The 20,606-nt window shown below is 39.1% G+C and overlaps 1 protein-coding gene across 1 annotated transcript in view; it reads right to left on the bottom strand.

Moving 5' to 3' along the window:
* The window catches only part of bmp2k (BMP2 inducible kinase), a 56,037-nt gene extending 39,374 nt beyond the window's left edge, over positions 1–16,663 (bottom strand). The window contains exon 1 of the mRNA XM_026187690.1: positions 15,760–16,663. Coding sequence (XP_026043475.1) covers positions 15,760–15,910 — 151 coding nt within the window. The 5' untranslated portion in view covers positions 15,911–16,663. The remainder of the gene's footprint in view (positions 1–15,759) is intronic.
* Between the last annotated feature and the right edge of the window lie 3,943 nt (positions 16,664–20,606).

Here is a 20,606-nt window from a genome sequence, read left to right as displayed (position 1 = left end):
AGGGTGAATTTTAAGCAGCGTTCCTAAAATAAAGGCTTTCTCCATCAACTGTGTGCACATGTTGCACAGGTGAGTTTAAGTATGTGTTGCATGTAGCAGTGAGTGGTGTTCTTACTGAATTACATCATGCTGTCTTCACAGCTCTGTTAATGGAGAGTTCACTTTCACTTGACACGTCCTGGTACGTGTTTGTTCACATGATGTTTTCATGCTTTGCAAAAACCCATGCTGTGATTATTATTTCCTGTGAGGGAGGACAGCACTCTAAAGCTATTTCTCCAAAGCACTGTGCTTGGAGGATGGTCACAGCAGCAGCACAGCAAATGGTTTATTGATTTGCAAATTTCATGCTTTATGAAGTTTTAGGGCAATCCGTCTTCTGTATAACACAATATTTTATAACCATTTCTTTATCAAACAGAACAGGTAAAATCCTATAGGGAGCAGATAATTGGCATCCTGAAGAGTTTGGAGAGAACACCTAGATAATACTTTTTTAATTTTAAGTAGTCAGCCACCACTGCTTATCCACATCACAAAAGCAGCATCTCAGGAAAGTAGGCCAAGTTGCCCAACTTCCAATTACTTCCTCTAGTTCCTCCTAAGCTGGCTATTTTCAAAATTTCTTTTTAGAGATTTTCACAGAAATCATTGCTTCTTTACACAAATTAAGCTAAACCTCTCTTAACCTTGGTGAAATCTACCAGTTAATGAATGCACTTTGCACTACAGGCTTGAAAGCAAGTTATAAATATAAGTTAGTGGTAGGGCTGGGTATCGTCACTGATTTCTAGAATCAATTCGATCCACGATTCGATTCGATTTTAATCGCAGAAATTTTGCATCAGTCAGAAATATAACTCTGATTACGTATCAGTACATTTCCATATTTTTATATCTATAAAAAGAAAGCTGACACTTGCGAGACGTTATCAAAAGTGTAAGGATCACAGCGGATGCCTTTGTGTCAAAGTAGCTGAGGATGACACAGAAAAACATGAAGATTTTCCTGGCCTGGGATTTTATAGCAGACGACCTTAAAAATATTCTGCCGTAGATCAAAAACGAAAGAGAGTCATTAATCAACATATGAACATTACCTGATGCTGCTGAAGTGAAGCAGAGCAAAGTTAGAGGTTTTATTAGAGACACAGCTGAGAGTTTCACAATTTTGCATAATTTTAAAAAGTTTAAATTTGTTCAAAAGCTTATTGAACAGCAGAAATGAGGCTCTCTTTTCGGAAGTAAGCAAAGGGGGAAAAAAACAGCGGCCGATAGCGCTGTAAACAACGCTAGACTTGTGCGTAATAAACAAGCGAATAATGCAGAAAATAGGATTTTTAGACAGGAAACTGTTCTTGAAGTATAGAGAGAGAGAGATAGAGAGAGCTCTACATGAAGTGTGATTTTATCGTGGTGGAAGCAAAACAGAAAAACAAAGAGGGAATTCATGACGATATTTATGTGAAGCGCAGTTTGGATCTTCTTTTGCTGCTGGTTAGGTCAATATTGTTTGGAGAGAGATCAAACCTGCAGCTTCTGAATCAGCGCAAAAAGGACGTAAACACAAAGCGCAGACCCGCCGACGGATCACAATCAGCGAGCTGTCGGCTTTCAGCTCCAACCGTGCTGTCGGGTGAGAAAGGCGACATCTCACCGATTCTGATGCGTCAGCGGCTCCGCGCTTTGTGTTTACATCTTAGTGCAGAATCCGTGTACCTGCTCTCATTTACTGTTTGGTGGTTGTTGAAATTTTGTGAGGTTTAAACCTGAGAATCTTGCATTTCGGGCAAAATAAATTTAATATTTAAGAGTCGAGTCAGGATTTTAATAAATCTGTATCACGTTATCCAAGCCAGAATCGATTTTAATCGATAATCAAAACCCACCCCTAGTTAGTGGTCAGATACAAAAGTTATTTATAAGCATCTTTCTACAGTCTAAACCAAGCAATTCTAACTCCCTTTCAGTCCCCTTAAAGCAAATCTTTCTCTTATTGGTTGGTCATTTCAAACAGAAGATTTGGACAGCAGCTGGGTGGGGGTCTTGTGCTCTCAGCCAGAGGAGTGTCCATAAAATGGCCATTTTTAGGATAGTCCACCTTCTATGACCTCATACAGAGCATTAAGTAGAAAGACATTCAGAAACCAAGAATCAACAGCAGTATGAAACATTTGCCTCATAAGGATTACTTATATATATAGCTATATGGTCATTTCAGTATCTGAAACTTTAACTTTCATTATAAAAGCCAATTATTGTATTTAACATGAAAACTTTGACAAGAAAAATAACTGGAGGCAGAACGTTCAATTATCAGGCACTTCTCCTGTCGAACTAGCTTACAGGCGCCGAGCTGAGCCCCTTTTAGTGCTGCTCATAGGGATTCAGGAGGCAGACACACTCTACTTTTAAGATGAGGCTTTAAAGTTTCCTTTTTGATAAAGCTCGTCGTTAGAAGTGCATCATGTGACCCTGAACCATCGATTAGTTATGCTGCTGTAAGCGCAGACTGCTAAATTATTTCCCATGATGCACAGAGCATTTCTTCTCCACTTCCCTCTTTTCACTCCAGATGTGTTTATTTGCCACGATGCATACGTTTTGTTGGTTTCTCTACATTCCCATATCCTCTCTACTCCTTCCTCTCACACCAGAGTCTTCCTCTCCACCATTGTCATGCTGCTCACAGGGGACAGTTTGATTGCTGGGGGTTCTCCTTGTTATATTGAAGGGTTTTTACTTTGCTGTATTCAGGTTCTTAGGGCAACTAATGTCGGGAGTTAGAGTCATGTAAATAAAACAGGTCTAAAAGAAAGATTTCTGGAAAAATGAAATACTTCCCCTTACTAAGCCATCTACCCGACAATATCCCTTCATACAGCTTCCAACCTGGACTCTTCCTATTACATATTCAGTTATTATTTTTTCACTTGGCAGCAGTCAAGGCCTTGCAGTCAATCACACTTCTACCCTGACTCGAGTGGATGCTGAGAAGCACTTTAAAAAACCACATGTAAGTATGTAAAAAAGCTTTTCTAAGAGGCAGCGCCATAAAAGGCAACATGAGGCGATGACTACACTTTCTTCATCCTGGGATTACTGAGCTGGAAGGTTCTGGCAGTCGGCTCTCATACGTCTTACCTTAACAGCAGTGTTTACAACTGAACAGGCAGACAAAAGTGGTTTGAAGGGTTTATGATGGAAATGGGAGGGACGAAGGGGTGACGCCGTACAGGCCAGTTGTGCTGGTGCTCTAAAATCCAAAGGCTGAACGAAATAAAAGGATAATCAGTTAAGTCTTTGTGCTTTTCAAGAAACTATTCAGTTTATTTTTACTTGCCAGACTTTAGGCAAAGATTGTTCTTTTCCTCAGTGGGAAAAATAAAAATCCCATCACCGTCACTACAATACCATGACAACCTCTGAGCCACAATTTAGGATAAACCCAGACTTTGATGAAAGCGTTGTAATTAAGACAAATAAAATCCAGGACAAGGGGTGGTTAGACTCCACTGCCACGTTGTGAGGAGACTCTGATGGCTGAGAAAGTTTGAAGCCCTTTTGCCTTTCTGCTCAAACTACTTACACATCAGCACAAACAATTCAGTTCAAGAAATTTAATTTGCGGAACCAAAAATGCACACAAAATAGTCACCATGTGTTCTTCAGTGTTGATGTAAACTTTAACAAACCCGTCAACACAAACACAATCACTGATGACATATTTTGGCCAATTACACATTTACACCTTGTGTTTCTCTCATTTATCATTAAATCCTAGTAACTGGCACCATAAACAGCAAAATTACAGTAATAAGAGCTTCGCCTTTAAGCTGTTATGATATTGTGTTCCAGTATGTGCCACTCAACTGGTTTACAAGCAAATACTCAAAACCCAGAGCAAAATAGATGCAAAAAGCAAATTCCATTTATTCTTTAATTTAGTTATCCAGTTATTCTGTAGTGTTTTCTCCCTTTAAAATAAACAAAATGAATAAATAAGCAGTGCTTAGATGGTTTAAAGAATGAAATGGTTCTGAATTGGATAAATGTTTGTCAGGTTTCGAACAGCCCATGCCAGACCAGGGTCGTGTGGTCAACACCTCTGACTCACTATCATGTGGTCCAATGAGTTCAGAGTTTAGTTTCTACATTACAGCAGGGCAGGAAACGTGTTTTTATGCACAAGACATGATGGCATATTAACATTAGGTCCCTTCCAATGAATACTTAACAAAAAGCAGTCGTCATTCATGGTCACCACCAATGATTTAATTCATAATAAAAAACAAAAAAATACAAGAAGCAATACAGCATCCTGTGAATCTGACTGTTAATTTACACATTTACCATGTAAATCCAGTAAACTGTTTGCTGCGCCTCAAAGAGACAGCCATAAAACCCACCATTCGTCAATACACTGATCAAAACCAAATCCATCACTGAAAGTGGGCTCATGTTAAAGCGCTGTAGTGAATGTCCACATCAATCAATGTCTTTCTGTTTCCACATGACCCGAGTTCACTCCCACCTTTGGCTCGCCGCCCGCTGCAAACCAGCTCATGGTGAATTGGTAGAAAATTATTCATTTGCAGCTTCACAAAGAGGATGGCGGGCAGCGCAGCGAGGCAGAGACAGAAGGCCTCAATGAGCAAGCACAAAGGCAGCGATGCCCATCACGGGACCGAGAGCTGTGTCGTACCAGCATTCTTTCTACGGTGCTAGAATAAGACAACAAAGAGGCACAATGTGCCCATTCATCACCATTACAGTATGCTAATATCGTAGATGGGATGCTTTTTCATCACGATGTGCTGGCAGAGGGAGGATCAAATGAGTTATAATTTCCTCTTATGTCACATCATATAATATTTATATATTCTGAGCATCCCGACATGATTATGGTGTGTGATTTCTAAATTTCAATCCATTTTAATCCAAGCTCAGCGCAGGAAAAAAATTAATGTGATTTTATTGATTAGCGTAGACAGCATGGATGTCCTGGCAGATGTACTGATCGACCGGAGAACAATGTTTACCACACTGAGCAATATTTGATTATTTTCAACACATTCGTTGTTGATGGATGAGAAAGGAAGGGGTGGGGAAAAAAGCATAGCTTAAGACGCTTCCTGTACGAGTGACGAGCGCTTTATCTTCATTTGTTTGAGACTCACCACAAGACCCACAGGGTTGGGTCATTAGAATACTGGGTGTCATTTTGTTTTATTTTGCCAATTTCATGGTCTGCTTCCTTCAGTTCAACTTATTAAATATTCAATTTTTAAAGCTCAACAGCAGAATAGCACTCCAAGCAGATCCCTGCTTCCTTTATACGCAGCTGGGCTACAGCACAAAGTAGCACACAGACACTGATCCGGTGTTTGACGGAGACCAGCATTGTACGGTCAACATTATAGAGAGCAACATTATTATAGAGCATTATAAAACAAAGCACCAGAAACTGCACTAGAACCCATGCCAGATAAGCACTGTTTATTAAGTATCTGTGTCAGTGTGGGGGCACTGCACAGTTTAAAAGTCCAGTGTGAGCCGATTTCTTACCACTCCAAAGTTCCAAAGCTGAGGCTTTGAAACCAGTGGATACCATCATCTATTGCTCCTGTTTGTTTTTAATCCTATTAACACCAACAAAACATCTCAGCGCTTACAGGTTCCTGTACCCTGGTCTTTAAGACCACATTACCAGTTTCTTCTACCAGAAGAAGTAAAAGAAGGAGAAAACATCTCTTCAAATATATCAGGCTGCAGGGTTGTCAAAAATAAATAAAACTGATAATCAGATATTAATCAATATTAAAAATGACTATCGGATTAGACACTCATTTGCACATGTACTGCCAACAGTGCCATCTTTGCTTACTCCAATGAACACACAGCTTTGCGCAGACCTACAGGCAGACAGGCATTCAGGTGAACAGCCCCTCCCTTCTCTAGTACTAGAACTCATGAACCCTAGTCGCCGTTCACAACGCTGAACATTTTATGAGCAATTTCAACAGATCAGATGCTGTTGAAACATTGACACATGAGCTTTATTAAGTGTTAAACAGTTATCAATAAATGTTAATCTGGACCTAGCAAACATCAGTCCTGTTGGTCCTGCCTGCCCATAACATTAAGAGTGTTAATTTAACAGGTCAGCACAATTATTTGTCTAAAATAAATAAATAAATAAATAAATGTTTCTCTTAAAAGTCAGACTGAAGCTGAGAAAAGTCTACCAGCAACTAAGAAGAAATAGTGGTGGTCTACCTTACCAGAATCAAGTCACGAGAAGCACAGCACTACCTCAGAAAACCTATAAATATGGTCTTTTTTGCACTAGAAGAGAAAGAGCAACTTTTTGTCCCGACACAGAACAATTTTCGATTTCAAGTTTGAAAACTTAAGTATTGTGACCGGATGTTATTGATAAATGAAATGCTAAAAATGTGTGTTTTCTTTTGGCTTCTAGAGGCTCAATTACAAAACTAATGTTCAAGTTAGCTGACCAACAGTACACATGTGTGATGTGCCTAATAGTTAGCGTTTCCTAATTGGTTGATTGCATTCTGCCTTGGTGGATGGGGGTGAATACATATTACTGTGTGCAAGTGACTGTGTGAACATTGTTTCATTGCAACTGACCAAGGTCACCTGAAGCTTAATTTTTTTTTCCTCCTAAACACCCGTCATTGACTCAGGTGTGTAGAGCCTTTAAATTATTATGGTGAAACCACTAACCTGCCAAGTTGTGGAAGTATTGAGTATTCAGTTTGAAAGTCCGTACCAGTATTACTGTAAACACACCAAATTTAGGAGTATAGTTTTTCCATTGCTCTACCTCAGGAAAGAAACTGTTACTTAATTCCATTATCAACCACAGCGCTCAGCCCCAAGCCAAACTCTTTTCCTTTTATCTTAACTGTGTCAGACCCAAAAAGGAAGCAGATATATCTGCAGTATATTTAATTTAGCATGAGCTTTCATTTGTTATTTTCCCCTGTCTAACACAAAGCTGCTGAAGAATATCCCACTGAAGAACTTATCAGATATACTCTGCAAACTGCTCTCATGTGACCTCATTTGCATTGATAAATTTGTTCTGCAAATTTCTAGTAGTGAAGCTTGCGTGGTGAACACGTGACAACGGTCCAGATCAAAAGTGGCAAAGAACAAGGTTCAATTTGCGTGACAACTGTGTTTGCATTTCTCCTGTTTACGTGATCTGCGTAGTCCCTGTCACGACTGAAAATCCTACGTTGCTGTCAACTCTTGAGCCTGTAACTTACAGAGCCCCAACTGCATACGTTTCAAGATTGTGGTGAAACCAAACAGAACGTGTGTGAAGTCAGCATGTTAAGTTGTGTTTTACGACATCCTTGTGTTACGTAAAATGTGGAGACTAGTCAGCTGAGATATGAGCTTGCTTTGAAGCTTTCAACATGAAAAAGACTGGAGAAAAATGTATGAAAAACAAGAGCAAATGTGCTTAAAAGGTGGAGGTGACCCTCATTAAACAAGGCATTGATGAATTATAACCTTGTAGTTAATGTGCTTGTAAAACTGCAAACATAGGAAGTGAAACCACTAACCCAAGGTCTTCCTGTTAATTATAAAGCAGCAGTGATGTTTCTACCAAGAATTTACAAACACATGCCAACATGAACAGTTTGAATTGTACCTACAGGAGGTGGTAGGTACAGCAGTCCTGTTATGGCCGGTGGTCTGGTGGAGCCATTATGCAACAAGATATGTTCCAGAGGCAGTTTACCTGCTAAATGCTCAGTGTCTGCTCAGCAAACAGCTTAATGAAGTATTCTGACTGCAGTTACAGGGCTATTAGCCAGAGACAGTTTGTCCAGCTACAGTCAACACATTTTTATTGAATTTTTGCCTACACAGCACATCCAACTGGAAAAACCTACAACAGAAGAATCACATTTGCAAAATGTACGCACGAGGCTTCAATTGATAAGTAACATCATCTGCTCTCTGAAAATGTGCTTGTTTAGCATGGTAACTAAAACAAAACACATGTCATGTCAGTTCATTTATCACTTAAAACATTTTTTGTGCCTCGTCTGTAATCAGCCACACACAAGTCATGATAACAAGAATGTGCTTTCCACCAGAACTGCAAAAATCTACAAACAGCAGCTAGGCATCAGCTAAATGAAATTTCAGACTCCTCCTCAGGGACAACTTGTAGGAGATTGTGACTGTGTGGCTCCAAAAGGATCACAGTATCCCTTTTACTCACTTCTGTACAGTGAAACCCAAGCTAATGTAATTTAACGCTTGTAAAAACGTGACCATCATCAACACCACTTATGAGGAGCTTCTTCTGTTGTCAATTATGCAGCAGGTGTCTGCTGTGTAAAACAGTAATTTGTCATAATGCACACTCCTAAATCGACCTACCTGTGCTTACTGCAGGTGAAAAGAGAAAATTATTGACTACAAAACTTATTGAGTAATGAAAGCCACCGACCCAGCTTTTATAGCTGTGAAATACACAAGACAGGCTAATTGACCTTGTTGTCAGGGGCTGTAAACTTAAGATACATTCCCTTTCATTGACAATACAGTAGAATCAACAGAGTCTATCCAAGCATTTACTCTGCTTATCTGAAGCTGGGGCGCACCGGCAGCAGGCTAAACAGGGCATTCCAGTTTTACAGAGCAACATTTTCCAGTTCCTCCTGAAAGATCCCAAAGCAGCCCGGGGTCACATGGGATGTCTAAGCTCTGGATTCACAATGACATCCTGCTCAAGATGACAGAACCAGTTCAACTACCTACTTTCAATATAAAAGAGCAGCAACTGGTCTGAGCTCCCTCCCTGAGCCGTGCTGATGGTCACAGCATTGGTTGTCGTGTGCCAACTGTGACATTAGTGCAGCATCATAACCATTTACACTGGTGCTTAAGACACAATAAGGTGTCACAATTCACAACAACTGCATCAGCAGGAAGAAGACATAACCCAACGTGATCACAGATTTTCAGTGGGTTTCCCCAGAATGTCTAAATATTTTAAAGCTGCTGCAGTTTTTCTCCTCTCTCTGAATCCCTGTAATGACTTATCACTGAAATGGTGAAGTCCTCAACTCGATCAAATGAAGATGTGCGCATGAAGCCAAAACGACACCAAATAAGCCATGTATAAGGCTTGGCCTGGCCACCCTATAGAAGAATCTCATTTCAGTCTACTTCTGCAACGTCATTATTTGAGCTGCTCTCTCTTCACTGTAATGGCCTCGTACAAAGGTCTGCCAGTTAATAAACTTTCAGTGGTATATCCTTTCTAATTGTGTAACACTGCTGAAATTAGTGCGCAGCAAATTTTAGGTCTGGTCACTTCCTCCTAATCGCAGCACAAATATAACTACAAATTAACTGAATCAGTACAAAGACTGTTTTAAACATTAACACCTTCACAGAGCACTAAATAACTGTGCAACTTCTATATTAGATCTCAGAATTGTAGCTAAAACTGGCCACTGGGTGTAGTGCAGACTTATCCCAAGCCCATATTTAATCAAATTAATTTCTATCCTTTTCCGACAGGCCCCTGACAGGGGAGTGTGCACGATAAGAAAGAGTTAGGAGAGAAAGAGTGACTTGCTCACAGATGCATCCTGTTCTCACAAGTTGCTTCTGTGTTCCTCTTGAAGACAGCATCGCACAGAGCTCAAGAGAAACCACAGAGGCTAAAGAGGGAGTGGAGGGAAATGACTGAGGGTACAAACTGTCCAGCTGGGCAGATGTCTCAATGGAAAACCAAAAGATAAACACATGGTGTTAAGAAAACTTCTGAACTTCACAAAATTTTATTTTGAGGGGGACTGAAATTTGCACTTTTTAAAAAAACTAAAAACAAAGGTGTATGATCATTCAAAATTCAACCAAATCCTACATAATAACTTAAATTTAAGTTTAGCAAAATTTTACCTTCATGATGGGAATATTTTCAGTATTACAGACCTCAAGCACTTTTCAACTTGCAATGTTTTTACAGCACTTATTTTTTTTAGCCCTCGTAACGTTACAGGAGATATCCATGTAAATTTCAGGACTGAAAAACACATGCAAGTCTTGCAATGCAAAGGGAAACACCGTTACAAGATAAGCCGGGTATGAAAATACAGTGAAAAGGAGTCCTTTATTACATCATAACTTGTTCTGACCAGCCACCTACCTACATGGTGATATACGACATCAAGGTTTCCCCAAAAATTCACAATTTTAAGTTTTCCCCAGTTAATCATCAGAAACCAAATCAACATTCAGAGCACCGGTGCTTGTTTCTGTTACTTTTCATCATAAACATTAAATTAGTGCAGCTTCACTATGAACAAAATACTATTTTAGCTTTAGATTGTGACATTTGAAGTGGTTGTTTTAGTGATTTCACTGCAATATGCATGGCTCCATTAAAAACATTAAAGCTGTTGAACAGATTTTGAAAAATTAAGTGATTTTGGGAAGCCTGGAACCATTTCAGATTTGACTGATTTTATGCGGAGTGCCCCAGCTTCTATTTTCTTACAAACTACAACTGTGTGCTTGGTTTTACAGGAATCTCGTGCTTTTCATTAAACAGGCACAGCTGCAGGATAATAGCTGAATGAGGTACCAAGAGATGAGCCACTCTAAAAAACCTCACATGATCCATTCAGTACTTTGACATCAGTCGCATGAGTGACCCAGAATTACACACTGAGCATACTGAACTTCCAGTATGTCTTTTTTAAAGACTTTTCCAGTGATTTTAGTGTTGCAGACAAATACCTAATGACACAATAAATTCATCACAACGTGAGATAAAAACAGTTCACTTGTCAATTTTAGAAAAAATTTAAATGCTCATAAATCTCATTTTCAGTTTTTTAGTTGCGACAGATTTATTTTTTAATAACCCTTCCTTTTTAGTTCTTTCCTCCTTTGTCATTTTTTATGATACAAGTATAATAGATTCCCTTCAGATTTTTAACAAACATCCAACTGCAACTTTTCCATAAACGGTATAGTCTAGTTATTATTATAGTGTCTGCTGAAAACGTAAACCTCATTAACTGTAGGATAAGGATCATAAAACTTAGCCTGTGCTGTCTTAAGTCAGTCTTTTTCTCATGTTGACATTCCAATAAAATCAAACATCGTAAGTTTTTCCTCTTTTGTGTTTTTGACTTTGTTCATTTCCTTTTAGAGCAAACATTACACACTAATGCAACAGCTTTCTTCTTGTGAATTTCCACCAGGACTATGAGAGGAAATAATCTCAAAAGGAATCTAGTTTTAGTCAAGTCAAGAACCGTGGTCTCTGCTGACTTGAGGCTCATTATCTTTAGATGTGTGGAGGCATCATGAAAAGACAGGAAACAAACTGATGCAATGTGGGTTATCTGAACAGATTACGATAGCAGGAAGTTCAATATGAGCCAGTGTTAAAGCTGCAGCTTTGCCTCACATGTAATTTTAACCCAACTGTGTTGCTGTCATTACAGGACTAGTTTCACTTTACACATATACAAACCCGTGTTATGCAGACTCAGCAATTGATTCAGAATTTGTTTTCACTTTTAACACAAATGCACATTCTGAAATGTGCTTGCTCATGTTTATCCTGACTGTGCATCGGTGTTGCTGTTCGGCTAAAAGACAACTTAGTGCGTACAACTGTAACTGTAATACTCGTTTTTAAATGTGCCCTGGTGCAAAGTTGCCTTGTAATCTCTGAGCAGGTAACACAACATTTTCACCAAAGATCAAACAGATCAAGCTTTTCTGGCCACAAACCCTGAAACCTCAGCAAACATTTAAGCAAGCATTGGTTAGTGGTTGGAGGTCCAATATTGCTGAATGGTTAGAGCATGGGACGAGCACTGTAACAAATACAGGGCTTTTATATATGACAACATTGTGATAATATATACACGAGTCTGGTCGGTGTCATAATTTATGACGAAGCCTCTCTGAAACAAACAGAAGGGGTAGTGAGGTAGCTTCAAAGAGGCAGCGAAGCAGCAAACAGAGTCCTTTGCCAAATCACCTGTTTCACAAAGATTATTTGCAAAGAAAAAAGTATCTTTTCAGCTGCTCCTGTCCTCCACTATTTTGTTTTACACAGCAACAACATTAGAGAATGAAGAACACGTTGAAACAAAAACCGCCTTTTTTTGCATCAATCTTTAAATTAGTGTCTTATTAACTTTGCTCAAGGCTGACAGCAACTGTCTCACTGACACCTGAAAAATGGGTCTCAAAGGGAACAAGCTTTGTAAGTCGTAATTTTGCAAATTTAGATTATGTATATAAATTAATTCTGATCTACTGAGCCAGTATGGGAAAGTATTACACTGGACACTGCATATCAGAAAGCTACTTAACTGGACAGAGAACAGACACATTAATGAAATTCAATGATAGTAAACAAACATACATTACCATTTCATGTTTGTCTTTTTAAATTTTATAAAGCTGCCCTCTCCCAGGTGCTTTAAAAAAAATGTTAATTTATACATTTGTGCTAAATTTTTTAAACTATAATTATTAAGAAGCAAAATCATGATTATGGCGGTTGCACTAATCCAGGAGCCTTAGATTAAAGTGCAACACAGCTTGTCCTGATAAGACAACACGCAGACAACAGTAATCCCTGTATTATGCTTCTGTAATGAATCTACGTCGAGTCTACGACTTGGCTTATGCCAGCGGCCGACACCATTGCCAGTATTTATACCTGTATGAACAGCGTCGATGGCAACATGTTGTTAAATTTCCAGGGAGGTGCATGTTAGGTTATGGGACAAATAAATTTAACACAGAAATATACTGTAAGAGAGCAATCAGTCAAAGCACACAACCAACCAAAACATTGTTCAAGAGGGACAGCAGAAATCCGGAGACAAAGATAAAAAAAAATAAATAAAACCACCAACCTATGAAAACCTCCCGTTTCTTCTAGATCATCACAAGACCAGATGAGTCGCAGCAAATTCAAGTTTGGTCTAGACTAAAAAGTCATCTTTACTCGAGCTGAAGTAAAAGTTTCAGGGAGACAAAAACTGCTGCAATGAAGCGCTTATTCACAGCCATAAACAGATTTTAGACCTTCATACAGACCTTTCACACGGGCACCGGCACTTTTTCCACTTTAACATTTCATCTACTTTCAAATGTACCAGGCACAGTTGGTGAAATGAAATATTCTGTTATATGATTAACCATGCAGTCCAGACACCCAGCTCTTTAGCTTGGGACAGACTGATGAGCAAAGGTTACAGTGCAGAAAAACCAGCCACAGACTCTGCACATGATTATATGATGACACAGACTCATGACTGCTTGCAGGAAGAGTTGTGTTGTTTTGTTTTTAAATTTGGGCGAGTGAGATCAAGTTTACAGCGTGTTTACAGCTGCATGAAGAGACATGCTCGTCACCACTGAGGCACTTAGCACAGGCTTACACAGAACGATTATGGGCTGAGATGAGAAATATGTTTGATTATAATGTCTCTTCTGGTTAATTTTAGGTGGGACCAGAGAGGTTAAACTTCCTTTAAAATTGTCCCAGATTAAGCTTAGTTTTAGGGCTCACCCTTTGACTAAATTAGTCCTCAAACAGCAGGGAGAAAATCTGAGCAATCGAGTAAAATAGTGTCAAACATGCTGTTGAGTGTGATCAGATAAGAAGTCAGCAGTGAGGGGGAACTAGAAAAAGAAAAAAAGGCTACTCATAAATATATTTATATGTATTATTTTGAGAATGATCTCTTAGAACACTTTCCCAGAAATATCTCATTAGAGTCACATTATCCTCTAACAAAAAGGAGAAAAACAACTGCTTCCTACACAAGAGGAATTCTCTTCCCCTCCCAGATTGATTTTACATTTCACATCAAAAGTATTCACAAAAACGTCTCGAGTGGTGTGCGTCGTAATGGGCAAAGATATCCACCTTTCCGAAGTAAAATCTAAAACCAAATGTTAGCATATTTCTGATTGACATCAACTACTTTTTGGCTTTCAACAAGTTGAAAATTAGCAAACACCAAAACAATATCTGATGTGTGTAAAATCTTTACTCTTAAATCAAGGCTGGTAAATATCTGGTCAATATTTAGGAATACTTTAAACTTTGTAGGTATTTGTAGGGAAGCTGGCATTACCACACCATGAATTTGAAAGAAAAGGAACTGCCGAAATAAGTGACTTCTTTGCAAACTCATCCAGTGGGGCAGTTTTGACACCATTGTTTTGAAGGTTGTGGCTTTTGGGCTGCATGTTTGACAAAACCACTCTAAGGACTAATTAGCTGTCTAATTGGCTGAATTACCTTTAAAGTTTCTAATTATGTTTTCAATCAATATGCTTTGATAAGCACTGGACAATTTGTGAACCAGTAACTCTTGCTCAAAAGCTGTTTATTTCCACACTTCCTCTTGTCTCTGCCCGGCTGGCTGAATGTGCTTGGAGGTGGTTTCAACATTTGTGAACACATTTTTGAACACAAAGCGTTGTTAAAATCAGGAAGGAATTTTTAAATCTTTCCAAGAAGTCTTGCAAAGCACATCTTCAAAAGTGGTAGAGAGCAGGCAAAACCAGGGGCCAAATAAAGTCAGTACCAAGTTTTCAACACAGTTCACAGCTCAATTTAAATGACAAAAAAAGGAAAAACAAAAAAGTTCACATTTGTAGGTTTTTACATCTTGAGACTGAAAGACTTCTACTTTGATTTAAATTTCCCCACACAGCCAGAGAGTTCAGGGATTCCTCAGCTTAACAGGTGCTTTTGGACAAGTGACCACACACTAAGCATAGATAAATGAAACTAGATAAAATGTTTTTATTCTCAAGATTTTAATTTCAAAGTTATGTGTCACACATTTAGATGTAATATCTCAAAACAAGCTACAGCAGGAAATCAGTCTTTCAAAACTAGTTCATTCCTAATTATTACTGTAGTGTGTATTAATAATGTGTACCTCCTGTCCTAACCTGGAGTAGGTCATTCTTAGCTGACTATGCATATGTGCTTAACACCATTTCTTGATTTCTATGTTTAATGCTTTTGTACATTTATTTTAATATTTTATAGCTTGCTTTTTTCCCTTAGTCTCCCCACCAAAAATAAATAACTAAATAAATCAGGCTAGGCCTGATGGGAGCCCCACCCTAAGCCCATTTCTGTTGGAGAAGTCTTCCTGTTAAAAAAAAAAAAAAAGAAAAAGAAGTTTGTCCTTCCCACCATAACCAAGTGCTTGCTCACAGGGGGTCATCTGATTGGTGTGGCTTTCTCTCTAATACGGGAGTACCCTCTCGTATTAGAGAGAAATCTTCTCCTGCATTGTACCCAATGACAGGACTGCTGCTGTAAACAAGCACTACACAAATGCTTTAAAGAGGGCAAAACTGTTTTAACCCTTGCTAAAGACTCTCGATAAGGCAAAAGTGACTTTTACACTGCTTTATGTTGACACAGGAGGGTTGGACCCCGAGGGCAACCCACACCTTCTCCTCTCCACTCCCCTAGTCTTGGATCAGCTGAAGCAAGATGTAAACCACAGCTGTATGGGGAAAGCTTTAATTCTAGCCATGCACCAAATCCCCGGTGTCCCAGTTTAAGTGGCAACTGCCTGGAAGAGGAGAGCGACCTACTTCTATCACAAGGAGATGTTCAGTAGAACAAACACGAGCCATAAAATAAACCCGTTACCATCATTAAGCTGCATGTGCGATACATACCCTCTGCAACAAGCTCCTCCACGGTGACTTGGTACCGGCCGACTGAAAACACTTTCCCGAAGTAGCTGCTGACTCCGGAGCTGGAGCTGGACCCGGATGCCCCTCCGAGCCCACCGCTCTCAGACTTTGGCATTCTCGAAAACTTCTTCATCCTTTCCTTTCTCTGTCAGGGCCAACCAAAATGCAATCCCTAATCAGAGGCGAATCGACTCCGCAGTCCAGTTTAACTCGGTCGCGTCCCCTATCTACTTATCTGGACTCTCTTCTTCTCCTGCATGCTCCGCGTCTGGTTCTCCTAGAGGGGCTGCACGACATTTAAAAAGTCCACTTAATAACCACGCGTCATGGTGACACAACCGCGTTCCGAAATCTCGTACCGGCGACAGCGTCAAAAACAAAAACAAAAACTGCCACTTTAGCTTACGCTAGCCAGTTGTGGCAGTTGCTAGCATGCGTGCATGCAGTCAGGACGCTCCGACACAATGAAACGGGGAAGAAGAGCAGCACTGTAGAAGAAGGGCGGAAATAAACTCCTCAACGGAATAAATTCAGCCAACCAGCCCTCCAAAACCAGCCTTGACGTGGTTAGCTTCACGCCCGCCACTTGGTCGGGCGATTCGTCTAGTTAGCTCGCTAGCTTCGGTGGTTAGCGGCTAACGAGCTTCGCTAGCAGCCACAGCGGTTCCTCGAGCCGCCCCGAGTGCAGGTGGGCTAACAAAGTACGGGACGGCACCTGTGATACAAGCGGGCGTCGTCTGCTTGTCAGAACCACTCCAGTGAAGCCGTTTTCATCCGGTTCATTTGTGTCATTTTCCTTGAGCTTCTCTAACCGTTAAACTTCTCGTGACTCCTAAACGGCAGGCTTCAAAATAAGTGGGTGGTTTGTTATTTACCCAATGAGAGTGACAACCTAACCCAATGTGGCCCCGCCCCCTTTCATTGTTATGATTGGTGTAAGTGGAGATTGTATGGAAGCCCACTGATGCCAGCAAGAAAGAAAGATTAATGAATGAGGGCATCGAACTAATAAAAAAAAGAATCCATCTATCAGTTGACCAAAATTCAAGTATTTTTAATCATTAAAATTATCATATATAAAATATAATTTTATTTTTCATGAAAAAAAATTTCTTACTTAGTAAATAAAAAATAACTTATGAAAGTATCTTATTTCAGATGCTCCCTTTAAGGGTCACCACCTCAGTTTCCATCTCACCCTATCCCTAGCATTGTCCTCTATCACACCAACCCTCTGCGTGTCCTTCTTCACTACATCCACTGACCTCCTCTGTGGTCTTCCTCCTTTCCACCCATGTATTCAACATTCTTTGTCCAGTTTATCCACTATCCCTCCTCTGCATATGTCCAAACCATCTCAGCCTTCCCACCCACTCAGCCTGAGCATCATGGCACACGTAACTTCAGTCATTCATTTCTCAGTGTAGAGAATTCAGGTACATGAAGCAATGTCATTAGTTAACTAAAACAACATTTTATAAAAGGAGAAAAGATTAGTTAAGTAAAATTTTAAAAAATTAAAAAGAAAACAAATTATATATTTAAACCATCACCCCCAAAAATAATAAAAATGAAAAATTTAATTATGGTAAGCCCGTTGATTATCCTTTGTGCTTTTGTTCCTAGAAACAAGACAATTTACCAGCAGGTAAAAACCTCTCAAATGAAATGGAATTACATAAAAGTCATAATAAACAATGTGTTTTAAAAAGGAGTTCACTGATGTGTAAAATTGTAGCTTATATAAAAGGGGGAAACAATCTAGAACTATATTTTATATTTACAACACTAACAAATTTAAACAATTAAAAATTATGAAATTAATAGGGCTGTCACAAACTCACATTATCATCATCATCATAAAAAATCTGAATAACAATGGCTTCTATCTCATATTTTCCTTTATTTTTTTTGTTCATTTCCAAATTAATCATACTTAAAACAGAAGTATAGAGTGGCGTAGAGTGACCCTGTTACCACCATGGTGTTTATTCTAACCACCGGTGCCAATGTTTTTAACTGCCCTTGTCCCTGCCCTACCTATATGTATCAAGAATGAAGCCGAATTAGTTAATTTTTCACCTAATGAATGAATGAATGAATTAATCAATAAAAACATTTTGGTGATGTGATACTGGTTGTCACAGTTTAGCATCCAGCTAAGCTGTTTTTGACAATCACCTCAAAAATTTAATTTACTAAATATGAATTTTGATAAATTTTTAAAATAACTTTGTTAAAGGTAAGAAACTGTTACAATGATTATTATTTATAATTTTTGTTTTCTGCCTGCCTGCCTTCATATCTGCTTATTTGCTTTTCTTGGTAGCAACAGGCTTCCATAAGAAGCACCCAGCCAATACTCATCTGTTACTGGGCGGCCTGAGTGACACACTAAGCAGTTTGGTTGAGGAAGGGGAGCACTAAACAGCCTGGAAAGAATGTAGTGGATGGAGAAATAAACAAACCTCAAGCTGAACTGAATTAGTGTGTTATCCTGATCCAGCTTTATTAACTTGCTCATTATTAAAAAGCCTGATTTATCTTCATCTGTGTCTTTCTTCTGCCTACAAAGCATTTTTGGCCATTTTAAAGGCATGCTACTTCCTCAGTAAATTGATCTCTTAACAACACTCCCTTACATTTTAATGACCATCAGCAATGGAAAATAACACAAATTTTTCACCACACACTGCCAACAAGGAAGTGGTGTGACAGCTGCCGTGTGCAGGCTTAACAATCCATCACACAGACCTACAGACTTTCATTACTGTACTCCTCAAGACATCTATGTCCTCCGCACATCAGTTTCTAGAGGAAGAAAACATATACCTCTACAGATAAGTGGTCACAATTACCATATTCAGGTCAGCAGTTGTGAGGGGTGGGTGGGGGCAACCCACGGCTGAGATGGGGATTACATAAGAGATAAGGAGGAGCAGAGTGGGATCACATGACTGTATAAACCCCCATGTCTGGACACATCCTGTTTCTGCAGGGGGGAATCTTTCCTCTCTGACACACTTATTGTTGTCTGGTTGTCTGTGCAGTGTATGGTGCCACCTGCTGGTGGTTGAACCATCTTTAGGTGCTGTGTTTGGGTCCTACATAAGAATGACTGGTGCCAGTGTTTTTAACCAAGACTCCTCAGTGGTTAAAAGGAAGCATGTTATAGTCAGAGGATAAAAAAATCATACCATCCAACAATATAGCTGTACATTTACAGAAAAAAGCTTGTGATATTCTTGAAATTTAAGTGATAAATGTAAGAAAAATATTTCTTAAAATGTAAGAAAAAGTACATTCCCTGAGATTATAATATCACAAATAGTCCGTCCAATCTTTTTAAATCATACAGACCTGACTTCAAACACTTTTTACCCCAGTGTTGTTGCTGTCATGAATGAAAATGAAAATTAGCTTGCTTTCTGTGAGCTGAGAGCATTTTTCAGGGGCTTCAATGATGCTCCAATACTGATGCTCATTTAAAAAAATAAATAAAAAATAAAACACAGCTGGAAATGATGGTAATTTTCAGAGGAACACAATGACAATTAGCTAGACTTTGTTTTTAAACTTTGAGATGACTCCAGATGCTTTTCCTTTCCCATTAATGTTGATCAGACCTCTGGGAACTGAAGTTAGAGTTTCAAGGGGCTTCAGTGACGCTTTAATGGTGATAATAACTGAAAAGTATTATGACTACTGATGGTTCCTAATGTTCAGAGAAAAGCAATCTGAGTTTCTGATTTTATGACAAAGAACATCTGGATATTCTATGAGATTAAAGTGGTCAATAAATGAGAAAAATCTCTACGTTAAAAAAAAAAACAAACCCAAAAAATAGATATTCCCTGAAATTACAAAGTTGTTAATTTGCCAGAAAAAAAATCTCAAATTCTGTCCTGTTGTGGAGTCACAAATGTACAAGTGTAACAACCTGAATATTGTATTAGATTAAAGGTAAATCTGAGCTCATTTAATGTTCTCTGAGTTAGTGAAACCCCAAACTGGACAGAAAAAACAAAGACATTAAAGAGGAAACTCTTTAAGTGTCAGTGGTTAGTGAGTACTTCATCATGAAATGGCCCATGTCCTGGCAACTTCTCCACACTCTTGAGATTATGCTGAAAGATGCAGCAAACCGTCTGGATCCTGTAGAAGCTGGACTGCCTGTGCAACCTGAATGGGCTACAGGTAACATCTCATGCTATCAGTGGCAACAGGGACCCCCAGTGCTACTCCTCAGCCTCCTAGTAGGCATGTATGGCAATTTCAAAATTCTACATCACCTTATTCTCAAATTCTTGCATTTGCAAGATTTCCAGAAAACTTAGTCTGACCTTGAGGTCAAGGTCACACTGCCCGCTTGGCAAGGAGACAACCATAGATCATCAGCTTTTTACATCTGAGGGCTAAAAACAAAAGCTGAGAAGAATCAGTCGGCACAGATAAAGAGAGAATAATGCTGTGTAGCCACCATCTATAAAACCCAGTTGTTGTTGTTGCCTCTCCAGTGCGCCTGATGTCACCTTCGTTTGAACCAAAGCAGCAAGTCAATAAGATGTGGTGTGGTATCAAGACTTTGTTGTCTTTATCTTTATCCTCTATATTTACTGCAATCCCTGCACTCTAGCTTTCTGATAAGATGCCAAAAAATCATCTAAAAAGAAAAATGTGGTTTGTGTTCCCTGTTTTACTGATAGTGGCAGAAGATAAATGTCTTTGTTCTTCACGTTAAATAATAAACCACTTTGGACTGTGTTTGAGGGAGAAGTTACAGCAAGTTTTATTTTAGCAAAGCTCAAAAATAAATAAAAATAAATAAA

Source organism: Astatotilapia calliptera, chromosome 12, assembly GCF_900246225.1.
Source record: "Astatotilapia calliptera chromosome 12, fAstCal1.2, whole genome shotgun sequence".
Taxonomy (NCBI): Eukaryota; Metazoa; Chordata; class Actinopteri; order Cichliformes; family Cichlidae; genus Astatotilapia; species Astatotilapia calliptera.
This window is presented reverse-complemented; position numbering and strand designations above follow the sequence as displayed.